The sequence below is a fragment of the Pogona vitticeps genome, chromosome 3 (assembly GCF_051106095.1).
Source record: "Pogona vitticeps strain Pit_001003342236 chromosome 3, PviZW2.1, whole genome shotgun sequence".
Lineage (NCBI taxonomy): Eukaryota > Metazoa > Chordata > Lepidosauria > Squamata > Agamidae > Pogona > Pogona vitticeps.
The window spans coordinates 34,659,787-34,675,446 of NC_135785.1; the positions used below are offsets into that span (position 1 = coordinate 34,659,787).

The 15,660-nt window shown below is 40.9% G+C and overlaps 1 protein-coding gene across 9 annotated transcripts in view; it reads right to left on the reverse strand.

Annotated features, from left to right (window-relative positions):
• Positions 1–15,660, reverse strand: part of RHBDD1 (rhomboid domain containing 1) — a 66,188-nt gene that overhangs the window by 37,076 nt on the left and 13,452 nt on the right. For all 9 annotated transcript variants that reach the window (XR_012085716.2, XM_072995987.2, XM_072995985.2 and 6 more), the window contains exons 3-5: positions 10,915–11,047; positions 3,441–3,529; positions 135–188 (exon numbers count right to left, since the gene is read on the reverse strand). Coding sequence is in view for 8 of the 9 variants with exons in the window: in XM_072995987.2 (XP_072852088.2) it covers positions 135–188; positions 3,441–3,529; positions 10,915–11,047 (276 nt within the window). In the remaining variant the exon portion in view is untranslated. The remainder of the gene's footprint in view (positions 1–134; positions 189–3,440; positions 3,530–10,914; positions 11,048–15,660) is intronic.

The following is a 15,660-nucleotide window of genomic DNA, read 5'->3' on the forward strand; positions in this document are numbered from 1 at the left end:
TTTGCTTCTTTCTGAGTGCATGGGTATGTGTGAGTGTACGAAATTCTCAGAAGAGAAGATAAATACCACCACAATTTACATGTTTATTTAGAAGTAGGAAAGAGGTAGGCTATTCAGAAGCCCAAGTTACTCACGTGGATTGTAGCTGTTTCTTTGCTGTGAAAAGCCAGTCAAGGGGATAAGGACACCTATGAAAAATAATACAATCAATATTTATAAACAATATGATATCACATTGTCCACAGATGCACAACACATATTTTCTATAACCAGTAGCATGATAATAATAATTGTGTACCATCAAGTCAATTCTGACTTATATCAACACTTTTCAGGGTTTTCTTGGTAGAGAATACTGTACTCAGAAGTGGTTTACCATTCCTTTCTTCTGGGGGCACCTTGGGACTGGACAGCTTGCCCAAGGACATATAGGCTGGTTGTTCTGGGATACACAGTGGGGAACTGAACTCGCAACCAGTAGCTCTGCAACCAGATATGTAACTCACTGAGATATCCAGCCCACATAATAATTTATTTATTTATTATTATTTATTTATTTATTTTATTTATATCCCGCCTATCTAGTCAATAGACCACTCTAGGCGGCTCACAACAGGGGTACAACAATGACTAAAAACGAATTTACAAAGAAGAAAACTTTCAACCATAAAATTATAAACTAAGAAAAAGAAAAAAGGAAAATCAGGATTAGCTAAGGGGGGGTGGGGGGGAAGGCCTGCCGAAACATCATTGTCTTTAATTGCTTTTTAAAAATACCCAGCGAGGGGGCCGCGTGAATGTCCGGGGGAAGGTTGTTCCAGAGGCGAGGAGCCACCGCCGAGAAGGCCCGATTTCTTGTCTTCTCCTTCCGGGCCTCCCTCGGTGTTAGGCTCCTCAACCTCACCTCCTGGCTCGCGCGAGTGACACGGGTAGAACTTGGTGGTAGAAGGCGTTCTGCCAAATATCGAGGCCCTAAACCGTTTAGGGCTTTGTACGTGAGCATCAACACCTTGAAGTCGATGCGGAATCGGATGGGAAGCCAGTGCAATGCGGCCAGAGTGGGTGAGATATGTTGGAATTTTTTCACCCCACTAAGGAGTCTGGCCGCCGCGTTCTGCACCACCTGAAGTTTCCGCAGCAGCCTCAAAGGTAGCCCCACGTAGAGCGCATTACAGTAGTCTAATCTTGAGATTACGAGTGCGTGCACCAAAGTGGTGAGCGCCCCAACATCAAGATAGGGCCGCAGCTGGGCCACCCGCCTGAGATGGTAAAAGGCGGTTCGGACCACCGACGTCACCTGGAATTCCATAGTGAGCGCCGGGTCAAGATGGATTCCCAAGCTGCGGACCCCATCCTTAGCGGGAAGGGTCACCCCCCCAAAAGAGAGGGAGTTTCCCAAGTTCCCGACTGTGGGGGCACCCACCCTTAGTACCTCCGTCTTGTCCGGGTTCAGCCTCAGCCCGTTCTCCTGCATCCATTGCAGTACGGTCCCCAGGCAGCGCTGAAGGGACAGAACGGCTTCTCCTGCGGTAGGTGGAAAGGAGATGTAGAGCTGAGTATCATCGGCATACTGATGACACCGGGCTCCACACCCCCTGATGACCCCACCCAGCGGCCTCATATAGATGTTAAACAGCATTGGGGAGATGATCGACCCCTGTGGGACCCCACAATTGAGATTCCACGGGGCCGAGACGCTCTCCCCAAGCTGCACTCTCTGGGGGCGGTCCTCCAAGAAGGAACGGAGCCAAGCCAATGCGAGGCCACCAATTCCCAACTCGGAGAGCCTCCCCAGGAGGATACCGTGGTCAATGGTATCAAAGGCCGCTGAGATGTCGAGGAGGACCAGCAGGGACACTTTGCCCCTGTCAGCCTCCCTCAGTAGGTCATCACACAGGGCGACCAATGCCGTTTCTGTGCCATGGCGCAGCCTGAAGCCCGACTGAAATGGATCCAGGGCATCTGTTTCATCCAGGTGCGCTTGAAGCTGATCGGCCACCACCCTCTCCACCACCTTACTTAGGAAAGAAACATTGGCGACGGGCCTGTAATTGCCAATCTCGTCCGCCGCCAAACTTGGTTTCTTCCTGATGGGCCTAATGAGTGTCTCCTTGAGGGCAGATGGAAATCTGCCCTCAAGGAAAGACCCATTAATTATTACGGTGGCCCATTCCGTTGTTGTAGGCCTGGCTGCTTTGATTAGCCAGGCCGGACAGGGGTCCAGGGAGGAGGTGGTGGCGCGACAGCGATCAAGCGCCCTGGCGACAGTGTCAGGCGTGACAGGCTGAAAGGAGTCAAAAATTGCCGGGCAAGATGGAGCGCTGGACATCTCAGCTCGACTAACTGTATTCAAAAAAGGAGACAGGTCCCGGCGGATGGCCTCCACTTTAGATTTAAAAAATGCTGCAAATTGGTCCGGTGTAAAACTAGGGGGAGGCCCATCACCCGGGCCAATTCCGGATAGGTCGTGCACTATACGGAATAATTCCGCCTGCTGGTTGGACGCTTCGCTTATCCGGTTAGCGAAGTATGCTCGACTGGCAGCCTTTACCTTAGCCAGGTAAAGGTTAGTGGCGACCTTAACAGCTATCCAATTATAATCCGTCGGGTCCTTTCTCCATTTGCGCTCTAGCCGTCTCCTGACCCGCTTCAGCGCCCGGAGGTCCTGGTTAAACCAGGGTGCCAGGCGGGCTCTGCGTCGGAGAGGGCGTTTAGGTGCGATCATGTCTACAGCCCTGACCGCAGCGGCGAACCAGCTGTCAGCCAGAACCTCGACAGGAGCGCCCGCCAGGTCAGCCATAGCACCTCTCATGGCATCCTGGAATCCAATCGGATCCAGTAGCCTTCGAGGGCGGACCATAACAATAGGTCCCTGCTCCCTGCGAGGGGGGAGGGCCATGTTGAGGTTACATTTTATTAGGTGATGATCCGACCATGACAGGGCGACCGACTCAAGGTCAGCCACCATCGGACCACTCCCACTCCCACTGGAGGAAAAAACCAGGTCGAGTGTGTGGCCGCCCACGTGGGTGGGGCCGGTGACATGTTGGGACATGTTCAAGAAGGCCATGAATAAGCTGCATATAAAATGAAAATATTCAATGACATATCGTGTGATTTGTAACAATACAACTTTCCTCTCCTAAAGAATGGATACATACATCCTGACAAGAATCTAACATAGCATATTTTGACAAAGAACAGTCCAAGAATTCTAGTTCTAAGACGCAATCTTTTCCAATCTTTTCCAATTAAAAAATGATTTCTGTCAAATTATCCATGTAAATATGACTGTAAGAAAACATAAAATTAGACATATTGGAAATAAAATGCCCTGAATTTTTAATGAGTATAAATTAAAGCCATAGTTCATGTTCCATTCAAAATTGCAGTGAATGTCCAATTCTTGATAGGTAGCAGTCAATGTCATCATTTTGTACCTGCACAAGCTTTCATGATCATCTTCAAAGGTCCCATGGCGTACATCAATCCAACAAGAATACCTGCCAGATGCCCTGCAAAGGAGCTCCTGAAAAAGAAAAGGCAATCTTTGTGAAATGATGCATTGCTTTGTCTTGGTTAGACACATTCTGTCCCTTTATTAACCCAGTGCCGGACAATTACTTTTGTAGACATCATGCATTGTAAATAGTAAATAATGTAATTTTAAGCACTAAAATGTGGGATGAGGGGTGAAGTATGATCATTAAAAGTACATTGTAACCTTTATGGATCATTTATGATCTAATAGGATTCATCTGATTTATTCACCCATGCCCACACACAAGACTGATTCTCCAGACAAGAAGGTGAAAAATCATATGACAAAAATGTTGTATATTTCTGTCTTCCTTAACTATATTTAAATTAACTTCAAATGACAATTGACTAGGAAAAGATACACAAAGTGACAGCACTGCATAAGCCAGAACCTCTGAGGTCCAAAAGAAGTATTCATCGATGCTGAAAAACTGTGGGTCACAGGGCCTGTGATCCTGCCAGTTTGTAACACGAGAAAGTTAGACAAAAGGGTTTCACAGAAAAGCCATCCTACAGCTTCACCCAGTTATTATGGGTAAATAATGAGAGGGAAAGTGGCAGAAAGGAGTATTAGTACTAAATTGAGTTTAACTTTGCCAAATCCAAGAGAAAATAAAACAGCTGGCCTGCTAAATTCCATTTGAGTGCCCAGCTATAACTAGGTTTTTCAAAGGGAAATAGATGGGCAAAAAGGCAGAATTATCACTCAGTTTTAAAAGTATTTTCTCCCATTCTATCCCTTCTTCAGCAGCATCCACGAAGGGTTAACATGCATCCTGAATGTCCAATTCTTGATAGGTAGCAGTCAATGTCATCATTGACACTCAAGCAAGGTAGGACAATTGTCAGGTAATACACAAACTCCTTCCTAAATATTTCCAGTGTCTTCATTCACTGAATGAAAGATAGAAAATACAAGCTCTTTCACACATGTGGAGTCACTTCTTCACATCCATTCTTCTACTTCTTGAAGGGCAGATGATAAATGTTAACAATCTCACATCACAAACTGTTGCTCTGTATTAGCAAAAGCTGTAAAGCTCCTAGGTTTTCTGTCTGGATAGATTTATACTACAATCAAATCTATGTACCTCTCATCAAGTCAAAGGGTAGCTATCCCATCATTTTACACTCGTTCATATAAAAAGGCAAATTAAGTAAAATATTCCCCCAAACAGACAAAAGTATTGGATTAGTAAACTTGTAGTTGGAAACCACACCAACCTTCAGGCCAAGAAAACACAAAAAATGAAGTTACACTTACATGTTAAGGTTTATTTGGAAATAAAGCTCATGGCAGATACAGCCAATTGAACAATTTGTGCTCTTTATTGTTCAATTAGAACCTTAGAAAGTAGGTTGTTTATTAAGCATAATAGAGACAGGGCAGAATTCAAATGCAAATGAGGCCAAATTACCCAATCCCAGAAGAAGGAACTGTTGATTAAAGCTGTACTGTACAAAAGGAAGAAAAGAAAGTTTCTGTAGGCAAGCATTCCACTTTCCTGTTATTTTGTAATAAATCTGAAATGCAGAATAAGCGTTACAATTTCAACTAAACACAGAGGCGGAGAAACAGTCTTTCTGCTCAGCATTACTGTCGATGTATGTGAACACAAACTAAAAATTTGGGGAAGGAGGAACCCTTTGATCATGAAGTAAATACCTATTTCACTCAAAAAAAGTCTGCCTCTAAATACCAATTACAACATCCTAATCTTTCAGTACTCAAGCACTGCAACTCTATCCAGGCAATTTTTTCTTAAAAAACTAGTAGCATAATCTGTTACTTCTTGACATACAGCACATGCAGCACTTTAGAGTAGCTGTCATGGAATGAGACATCATGGATTACTGCACTACCAGGAAATGACCCAATAATGGCTGAAATCCTGTTGCTTAGTGTAATAAGTCATACTAGAGTAGGGCTCCTGAATCAGCATAGGTTTGGGATATGGAATTCCATAAACTCCACCAATTAAATATGAGTCTACTTTTGTTGTGACTTACTACACTGAAGTATTTCACAACTTTGTGTGTGTTGTGCAGTCAAGTCGGAATCGACTTTTATCAACCCTGATAAGGCCTCCAAAGTAAGTGAGATATTTAAGGGTTTTACCAGTTCTACTCCCCAGTAAGTTTCCATGGTCAAGTGGAGATTCAAACCTTGTCCTCCAGAGTTCTAGTCCATCATTCTATCCACTATACCACACTGGGTAAACAATTCACAACCAACTTAGGTCAATTTAAATCAAATGGAACTTACAGAGTTGATGCACCAAATCCCCACAGATTTCCTGAGCTACCGTGTTTCCTTGAAAATAAGACAGGGTCCTATATTAATTTTTGCTCCAAAAACACATTAGGGCTTATTTTCAGGGGATGTTTTTTCTCCCTCATGTACAACAATCTATGTTTATTCAAATACAGTCATGTCATCTTCTTCTGATTGTTGCACAATGATGCAGGCGAGGTTTCACTTAACTAGGGCTTATTTTGGGGGTAGGGGTTATATTACAAGCATCCTGAAAAATCATACTAGGGCTTATTTTCAGTTAGGTCTTATTTTCGGGGAAATGGAGTAGTGTGCCTTACTATAATAAGCAGCAGGGTTTCAGCCACTGACAAACACTGTTTGCAGTATTTATATTTGATAGCCTAAGGCAGGTCATAATGTGAAATGAATCAATAAAACTTCCTGATCAAATAAAAAACCCAGCAAACACTCTGATCTTGATTTTTGCCTATTTATGAAACTCATACCAAGAAGATGTTCAGATTTAAAAGGTAAACTGAATTATTGATGGAGTTTGAAAGAAGACACCAAAATGCCTTTTCACTCTAATCCTCTGGATTTGGGATAGAGTTTAACATGAGAGCTTTTGTTAGTCTCAAAATGTGACGTACAACCAAGCAAAGCCCAAGTTCTTTAAATGTACACACTGGAACTGATCTACAATGAACTGTGTTTCTACACTCAGGGTACAGTGACCAAGTGCAGCTGTTTGCACATTACAGTAGCAATCTTGAGGTATGATCACAAGAACAACCACTGAAATAGAACTGAAGCTCAGCAGTATAGTACAGGATGCTTTCTACAAAGAATGTCCCAAGTTCATCCACCTCTAACATCTCCATCTGGCAAGCAACAGTAACATGTGAAAGTTCAGAACATACCTAAAGATCAAAGTATATAACACTGGGTGGACATCAGACTAACAATTTGAAAATCTGTATGGAAATAAGAATTTAAAGGATGATGAAAATAAAAACTCATTACTCAGAGTAAAGAGTTTTGAATCAATGATCGGAGTAGCATAATAGATTTACACTACTAATTAACAAGTTGTCACTTGCATTCTCAGTAACATGGTTGGCACAACAACATCCTGTCTCAGTTTATTATTTGTCAAGATTTAAAGACCTTTGCTGGGTCAGCATTTTACAGTAACATCAACCATGATGTCCTTCTAAAGAGGCTCTCGGGGGGGGGAGCAACAGGCAGAGAGAACAGGGGAATTCCTAGGGCTCTGGGAACCCCTGGGTTTTACTCCAAGTCAGTGGACACCCCCCCCCAGGAGAAGGGGGCAAGTTTCCCACAGGAGAGTGAACTTGCAGCAAGTAGGGCTTGGAAACGCTGGATTTCAGATGGCAACCTGTCTTTCGGCTAGAGTTTTCCTCCTATCATGCAACTGACTTGTGAAGGTCACCATTATGGTGAATAGCTACCTGGAGAGAAGGGAGATGTGAAGATTTAGAATCTGACTGCATCAACAGAGATTAAATGAACCGCTATCTAGCTACAGCAAGTAATAGATCAGACTTCTTTTTTTGGAGGCTGATATCAAGGAGAAAGATCTCAAAGCGGCATAGAACTTTGGTAACTCTGAATGTTGGAATGTTGAAAATTTTTCACTGCGTCACAGTGGAGAGGAATGGAAAATGAAACTAAATAACCTCTCTCTCTCTCTCTCTCTCTCTCTCTCTCTCTCTCTCTCTCTCTCTCTCTCTCTCAACCCCTCTCCCCTTATGAATGGAAAAACCAGCTTTTTATAAATTAGAGGCTTGAGAATTGTGAATAACTCTGAACAATTTAACCTAAATGACTCTGCATTGAGCTGCAAAGGTGGATTATAAATCAAACATCATCCTTATTACGGCTGGATTTACAACTGGAGTGGTCTTTGCAGGAGTCTGAGTTCGGACTGGCCAATAAATTATGAGGGAATCTAATTAGATTGTTTCACTTTTTTGGCTATGGACTGGGAAAGAAGGAAATAGAGAGTGAGTTTCATTGCTAAACCCACAATGGAAGATTATTTCAAGAGCTGTATTCAGGAATTCCAATTGAACATTATTAATCAAACAAGGCCGAGATCTCAGAAGCTAAGGCAGAAATTAAGCTGACACTTCATGGATCGTATGCTAAGAGAGAGATTGAAGACAAACCAACTGAGCAAACCACCGAAGAACTGGCATAGTCAGAGAGAGAGAGAGACTGTCCTCCCTAGAAAGCAGGATGAAATGCAGGGAAAGGAGGAAAGGGAGGGCTGGGGGGAAAAGGACATTAAGATTACCTCGATGGAAAAGAACGTAAAGGAGGACGAATGGGCGAAGCTGGGGGTAGAAATTTACGACCAGAGATCAGAGAGATATGCATTGCTCCGAAGACAAGACATTAATTATATTGGGATAAAATTAGTAAACCGGAGAGAAAATGGTTTAAAGAGATTTTATAGATGGCATTTTAGAACTGGTAAAAAGGAGGCAAGAGGCTAATTTTGGATTTATGGCACTGGAGCTGATAAGCACAATTAAAAAAGGAGAAAGTTATTAAATGTGCTTTAATATTGCTTTAATATTTAATAATTAATAATTATTTAATAATTGCTCAACGTAATAGAAATCATTGGTTTAAGAGATACATATTTACATATAAATTAATTACATACTTATAAGCAATTCTGGCCATGTTTGGATTTTAATGGTAGATAAGCCGCCCCAAGTAGTCACTGTCTGGGGGGGCGGGGTATAAATCGAATGAATAAATAAATAAATAATAAATGAAATTATGGACTTAGAAATGTTTATGATGAATATAATATTAGATGCTTTTGTTTCTAAGGCACGCATATAGAGATATTAAATATATGTGAACTATAATAGTGACTATGTGGATAGATTAGACATAATATCTTTTTGTCTTTAGAAATGGTGATTTCTGATTATTGTATTGGCCGTATTTGAATTTTATTGGTGGATAAGTAATCTTAATGATGAAATCAGGAATGTTTATGATGATAATTGGATAGATGAAAATGCAGGAGAAAGAATTTATAAAAATTACTATAAATTTAGGATGATATATATTGAACTAAATATTTGAAATAGGGATATGAAATATAATATGCGTAGATATATATGGATATAGTATGATTTAGTATGGGAGAAGGGCATAAGATCTGTTGTAGTCAGAATCATATAATGGATAAGTTTGAATGAGAAATACTGTATTTTTCGCACCAAAAGACACACTTTTTCTCCAAAAAACATGGGGAGAAAGTGTGTGCATCTTATGGAGTGAATATTGTCCCCCCCCCCGCCACCATTGCTGGCATCTAAGGCCTCTGTAGGCCTCAGAAGGCCCCGTGGGGATACCCCTGCCAACATCGCTGGCTTCTGAGGCCTCTGTAGACCTCAGAAGGCCCCGTGAGGGGTCCCCCTGCCACCATTGCTGGCTCCTGACGCCTCCGTAGACCTCAAAAGTCCCCGTGGGGGGATCCACCACCGCCATTGCTGGCTTCTGAGGCCTCCGTAGGCCTCAGAAGGCCCCGTGAGGGGTCCCCCCGCCACCATCGCTGCTTCTGAGGCCTCCAAACGCCTCAGAAGGCCCCGTGGGTGTCCCCCCTGCCACCATCGCTGGCTTCTGAGGCCTTCGTAGGCCTCAGAAGGCCCTGTGGGGGTCCCCCGCCACCATTGCTGGCTTCTGAGGCCTCCAAAGGCCTCAGAAGGCCCCGTGGGGGTCCCCACCACCACCATTGCTGGCTTTTGAGGCCTCCAAAGGCCTCAGAAGGCCCCGTGGGGGGTCCCCCCCCACCATCGCTGGCTTTTTAGGCCTCAGAAGGCCCCATGGGGGTCCCCCCCGCCACCATCGCTTGCTTTTGAGGACCTCCGGGAGGCTTTGGACCGGTAAGGGGCTGCTTTTTACTTTTTAAAAAAATGTTCTGGTGGGTTTTGGAGGGTAGATTTGGACTGGGGGTGTGTTTCTATGTTGCTTTGTGTTTTGGTGATTTTTTTTTTTGCACTCCCAGTGTGGGACTTGCTCTGTTTATTTATTTTTACTTTTATTTTTTGGTATTTAAAAATTAGGTGCGTCTTATGGCTAGGTGCGTCTTATGGAGCGAAAAATACAGTATCTTCTTGCTTGTATGTTTTGTTTGTTTTATATGTTTTTGATTGTCCTATGTTTTTGTTTGTTTTGTATGTACGTGTGTGTTATAAAAATAAAACTTTATATAAAAAATAAAAATATAAAAAATATATAAAGAGGCTCTCTGAATTGGGTAAGCTGCACGGTTCTTCAGTGGTTCTACTCAGTCTTGAACAGAGAGCTCCAGAAGCTGAAGCTGGGAAATTTTTCATCCCTCGAACCGTTTGACATTCACATGAAACTGCTCAGTGAGGCCATCCAAGCATTTGGAGTGCAGTGTTATGAGGAATCTAGATGGGGAATAATAATAAACAAAGTGTATTGCTACTGCTTCATCTCAATCTTGAACTCATAGTTAGTTTAAAGTTGGATCTAGGTAAAATTGAATCATTCATAATGGAAGGTTTGCCATCCCAGGGAGATTGATGTTCAGCCTGTTCCACCAAGCTGGAGTATACCTTCATCCTAAAGGACTGGCTTTGCCATTTCGGGATATTAATTCATCTACCTTTGTCGCTACTGAAACAAGTGGCCTCTTTAGCTTGGTGGACTTCTTACCAGCTTAGACTGGTTCTTAGGTTATCTTCCATTTGGATTACTGCAATGCATACATGGAGATACCTTTTAAAATAGCCTGGAAACTTTAAGGATTATATAACATGGCCGTGGGAAGGCTAACTGAGAGTACGAACCTATAAATTATGAACCCATAATGCCAATGCTTTGTCATCTTCATTAGATTTCACTGTAAATCTAAGCCAATTCAAAGTACTGGTCCTGTTAAATGACCTGTGGTTTAAGAGTTTGGTATTCCAAGGAGTCTCATGCTGTTCTAGAGGGAGGGAGGGAGGAAGGAAGGAAGGCTATCACTTTTTTCACTTGCCGCACCATATTTGTAATAAAGCACCACACACATAAAGCAACTGAGGTTTTAGTACACTTACCCTGGGCTTAATAAATGAATTGCTATAAGTTCCAGCCAGCAAGCATATTTACTGGACACCATAATTCCCATGACGTTGCTGTATCCACCTGGGTGATAATAGTTGTTAAGAACTTTCAAAGCAAATAGGACTCCTAAATCAAAATAAGCAGAAAAACTTCATCAGGAGAAATTCTTTGGTAATGGATAATGAAGAGCATAGATACTTATTGCTCTTGATACACTTCTAAGACCAGATACAATGACTACTGACAAATTTGTTCTCAGTGATTTTCCCAGTGATGCCATATGCAGACCTCCTTGCATCACTGAGATTTCCCGGCTTACCATGAAGACTCCAGTCACATTTTTTTCAGTTGGTTTTCTCTTTTCATACATTGTTCTGTGGAGGAAATTACCAAATTCTGCACAGCTTAACATCCTTTCAATGAAAACTTGCACAGATAAGATGGCTTTTTATACAGGCAGTGTAACAATCTTGCATAGCCTGATGCTTCTTCTGTCCTTTCCAGGTGAATCCTGTGCAGAATTGTGTGCAGCAGTTATAATAATCCTATGCAATGTGCCATTCTTTCCAGAAAAATGACCACAAAATGTTTGAGAAATCCTATCAGATTACCCACGAGATTTACTGAGAAAAAAGTTATACAGAGAAATCTTCCAACAAGGGGAACAAGATGGGATTTTTATGGGTTTTCTCTGAGAGCAAGTAGTTTTGGAAGAAGTAGCCATGTTAGTCTGTGCAAGCATATCAGGCAAAATCCAAAGAGACAAAACAAGACAAGACAAAAACATGTGGCACCTTAAAGTACCGTAAGTGCCGCATGTTTGTGCCTTTTTTTTCTCTGAGAGCAAGAAAAACATCTCTACTTTTCAGCTCAATCATCTATGTTTGTTCACATTTCAAATAAAATTTTTCATCCTTTTTAGACATCCTGGGTTTTAATGTTCATTGGTTCTCTTTATTTATGTCCTCCTGGGGGGGGGATTGGGTAGTTGTGTTTTAACTGTTGTTAGCCAACCAGAGTACTGCCTAGGCACTATATGGGCAAGATATAAATTTAACAAACAAACAAACAAATAAATGAATACTCTAGAAAAAGTTTCTACAAAGCAATGTATTTTGGTATAGGCTGTAGTGACGAGGATGTAGAAATACCTAGCTGTGTGCATGTTTTCTTTACATTTTTCAGCACCATTTGAAGTTTACTTAATTGGAAAAAGGAAAAAGAACAAGACCATTGCATTCAGCTTCTACCACTTTAAACATTAATGTTTACTAAAATATTCTATAATTTGAGTTTTTGGGGAAGGGGGCGGAATCCATATGCTTAGTCTGCAATTCTGTGTCCATTTAGATGGGAATATGTCCTGTTAAGCTTAATTGAGCTTTATTTTGAATATGCATACATATATCTACAATGTTATGAAGCAGGATTTATTTTTTAAATTAGCAATAAAAACCTCCCATGAAGATCTCAGCATTCAAAATATACTGATTTAATCTAACAAGCATGGATGTGTGCCCTTTCAGATTTTTCTCTTTTCTGTGGCATTTGATCTGTGGGTGATATCCTCCTACTTAACTTCAAATGTTATTGAAGCCGATGGAGTTTGCATCAAATGGTTGAATGAAAGCTGCATAATACAATTCAGCTGATGCATGGTAAAGCTTATTACACCTTACAAAAAAGCTCCTCCCAAAACTAGGAAACTCTTGCATGATATACCATGATATAGTGGTATAAATATACCAGAGTGGTATAAATATACCAGATGGGCATGATATAAATCAAATAAATAAATAAATAAATAAATAAATAAATAAATAAATAAATAAATAAATAAATAAATAAATAAAATATATGTTTCTCCAAAAATAAAACAGGGTCTTATATTAATTTTTGCTCCAAAAAACGCATTAGGGCTTAGTTTCAGGGGATTTTTTTTCCATGTACAACTATCTACTGTAGGTAAAGGTAAAGGTTCCCCTTGACATTTAGTCCAATCTTGTTCAACTTTTTTGGGGGGTAGGGCTTATATTACGATCATCCCAAAAAATCACACTAGGCTTATTTTCAGGTTAGGTCTTATTTTCGGGGGAACAGGGTAGTACTGTATATGATATAGCGTAGAGGTCTACTTAATACAGTGGGGTCTTGACTTGAGAACTTAATCCGTATTGGAAGGCGGTTCTCAAGTCAAAAAGTTCTCAGGTCAAATCTGCATTTCCCATAGGAATGCATTGAAAACCATTTGATCCGTATCTGCTCTTTTCCGTCCATAGAAACTAATGGGAAGCTGCTATTCCGCCTTCAACCACTAGAGGGGGATATTTTGTTTCTTTTTTTCTTAGGTCAAGAAAGGTTCAGGGAAGGCAGGGAAAATACAGTCCAGGCAGTACAGTACCAGGCAGTCCGAAGACTGTCTCCCAATCCACTCTCTAAACGCTGGGAGGAGTGAGGAAGCAGACAGGCACCCTTTTCACTGGCCAACAGTTAACTGAAAGTTCAAATTTTGCACTTTCCCTGCCTCCCACGTGGTTTTTTTCAGTTCTTAACTCAAATCAAAGTATGTAAGTCAAGTCAATATTTTCCTATGAGAGCGGTTCTTAAGTCAAAATGTTCTTAACTCAAGCCGTTCTTAAGTCAAGACCCCACTGTACAGGTATGAGTAATCAGTGAAAACTGTTAACCCAAATCGGCACAAAGAAATTTCCATTAGGACAAAGTAACCATTGATATAACCCAGAGACACTAAAGTGAATACTGTTGAGACTTTTGTGCCCCCTGAAAAATTCCTTACATCCTTCAGGATGTAAGGAATGAGATTGTATTACAACAGTTTATCACAGAAATTTAATAGTCGACTAAGCAGTAGAAAACTATTAGTGTAACTGAATTGCATGAAATTTTTCTTTAATATTGGTCTCATAGAAAAAAGATAGCATATCTGTGGATCAATATCTATTCAGCCAAAAACTAGCATGACCAGCAATGGTTGCCGTTTCGCTTTAAAAAAGGTAAGAAACAGAACTGTCTTATAGAAAGTAGTTACCAGGAAATTGCTCTTTTTAACAACCAGCATTTTATAAATTAATTGGGATTCATACATATTTTGAAACCACAAAAAAGCACCATTCACACTAACTATGGTTTCTGACTGTGGTCTCAGATTCTGGTTTGCCAGGTATCCAGAAAGCAGAGTTTGTCAATTCAGGTATCACAAAAATACCTATAGTTTTAGGTTCTGAGTCTTGCAGTGTTCTAGGACATTTCTGATAATACTATTTGATCTCATCCTTCTATTCTCAATCATTTAGCTTACAGCTGAGAACATTTAGAAAAAGTGCCAAGTGAAGTGGAAGCACAAGCAAAATTCTATCTTTGGAAATGAGTAGTTTTCAAATACCTATTCAATTTTCTGGATGGTAAATGTACTTTCAAACCTCTACTCTGCTAGGAAGTAGACTACAGTGGTGCCTCGCATAGCGATCGCTCTGTTTAGTGATGAAATCGCTTTGCGATGCATTTTTTGCGATCGCAATAGCGATCGCTTTGTGATGTTCCCTATGGGGGAATTTCCCTTTGCGATGCTCGGTTCCTTACTTCGGGTACCGAGCATCGCAAAGCGATGATTTTAAAACAGCTGATCGGCAGTTTCAAAATGGCCACCTGGTAAACAAAATGGCCACCCACTGTGTTTAGGGATGCATTCCTTGCTTAAGAGGCAGCGAAAATGGCCGCACTATGGAGGGTCTTCGCTGAACTGTGAGTTTTAAGCTGATAGGAATGCATTAATAGTGTTTTAATGCATTTCTATGGGCTTCTTAATATCGCATAGCGATGTTTTCGTTCTGCAGAGATATTTGCGGAACGAATTAACGTCGCAATGCGAGGCACCACTGTATTCTCTTATAAAACAGATCAATTTATATCTAGGATATTGAGCTCTCTTATTACTGGTATATAGACAGCTCTGTGCACCAGTATTGAAAATCTAGGTTACCATAAATTCTGTATGAAAACATTGGATAGAGATTTGTACCCTTAACATCCTTAGTGAGTTTGTCTGTAGTGTTTTGTGAATGGAACAGTTTTCCCATCATGCCTCAGTCCACCAATTCAAAATCTACCTTCAGTAGTTTAAACCAAAATACTAATAAGCAAAAAGAGAATTATTTACAAGCTTCGGAATCAACATTTTTCACATACTGTGAATCTTTTTGGGTGATTTAAGCAGATTAGAGCTCACAAAAATTAAGTAATAGTGCTTTTGGTCTTGCAGTACCAAGACCAGGCGAAGTATAGCCTATGGTTCTTTTTTTCTTTGTTCATATCACAGTGTTGCACAATTTAAAATTATGGAGGTACATGAAATATAGGAAAAATTAAAACACATTAAAATGTTAAGATAATTATTTCTGACCAGAAGCAGGCAACTTCAATAGTGTTATCTTAACCATTTGCTAGATCTTTTATACATGTGGAGGGGCATAAATTGCATGCACATGTTCTGCGCTGATTGAAATTCTCCACAGTCACAGGTAATTTGTTCTGTATCAAAGTAGTCCTATTTTACTTGATTATTCTTTGAGCTTCCTACATCGTTTTGAGGTCACTTAAGTGAATTTCCAGCTGGTCCAGCTAGAGTCTTGTCCTGGTAATTCTGTATTCCTCCATTCGGCAAGGTACATTATTTTTGTTCTCCATAGGCGTAGCCTCCTCTTCTATTTAGAGCTTGAGAT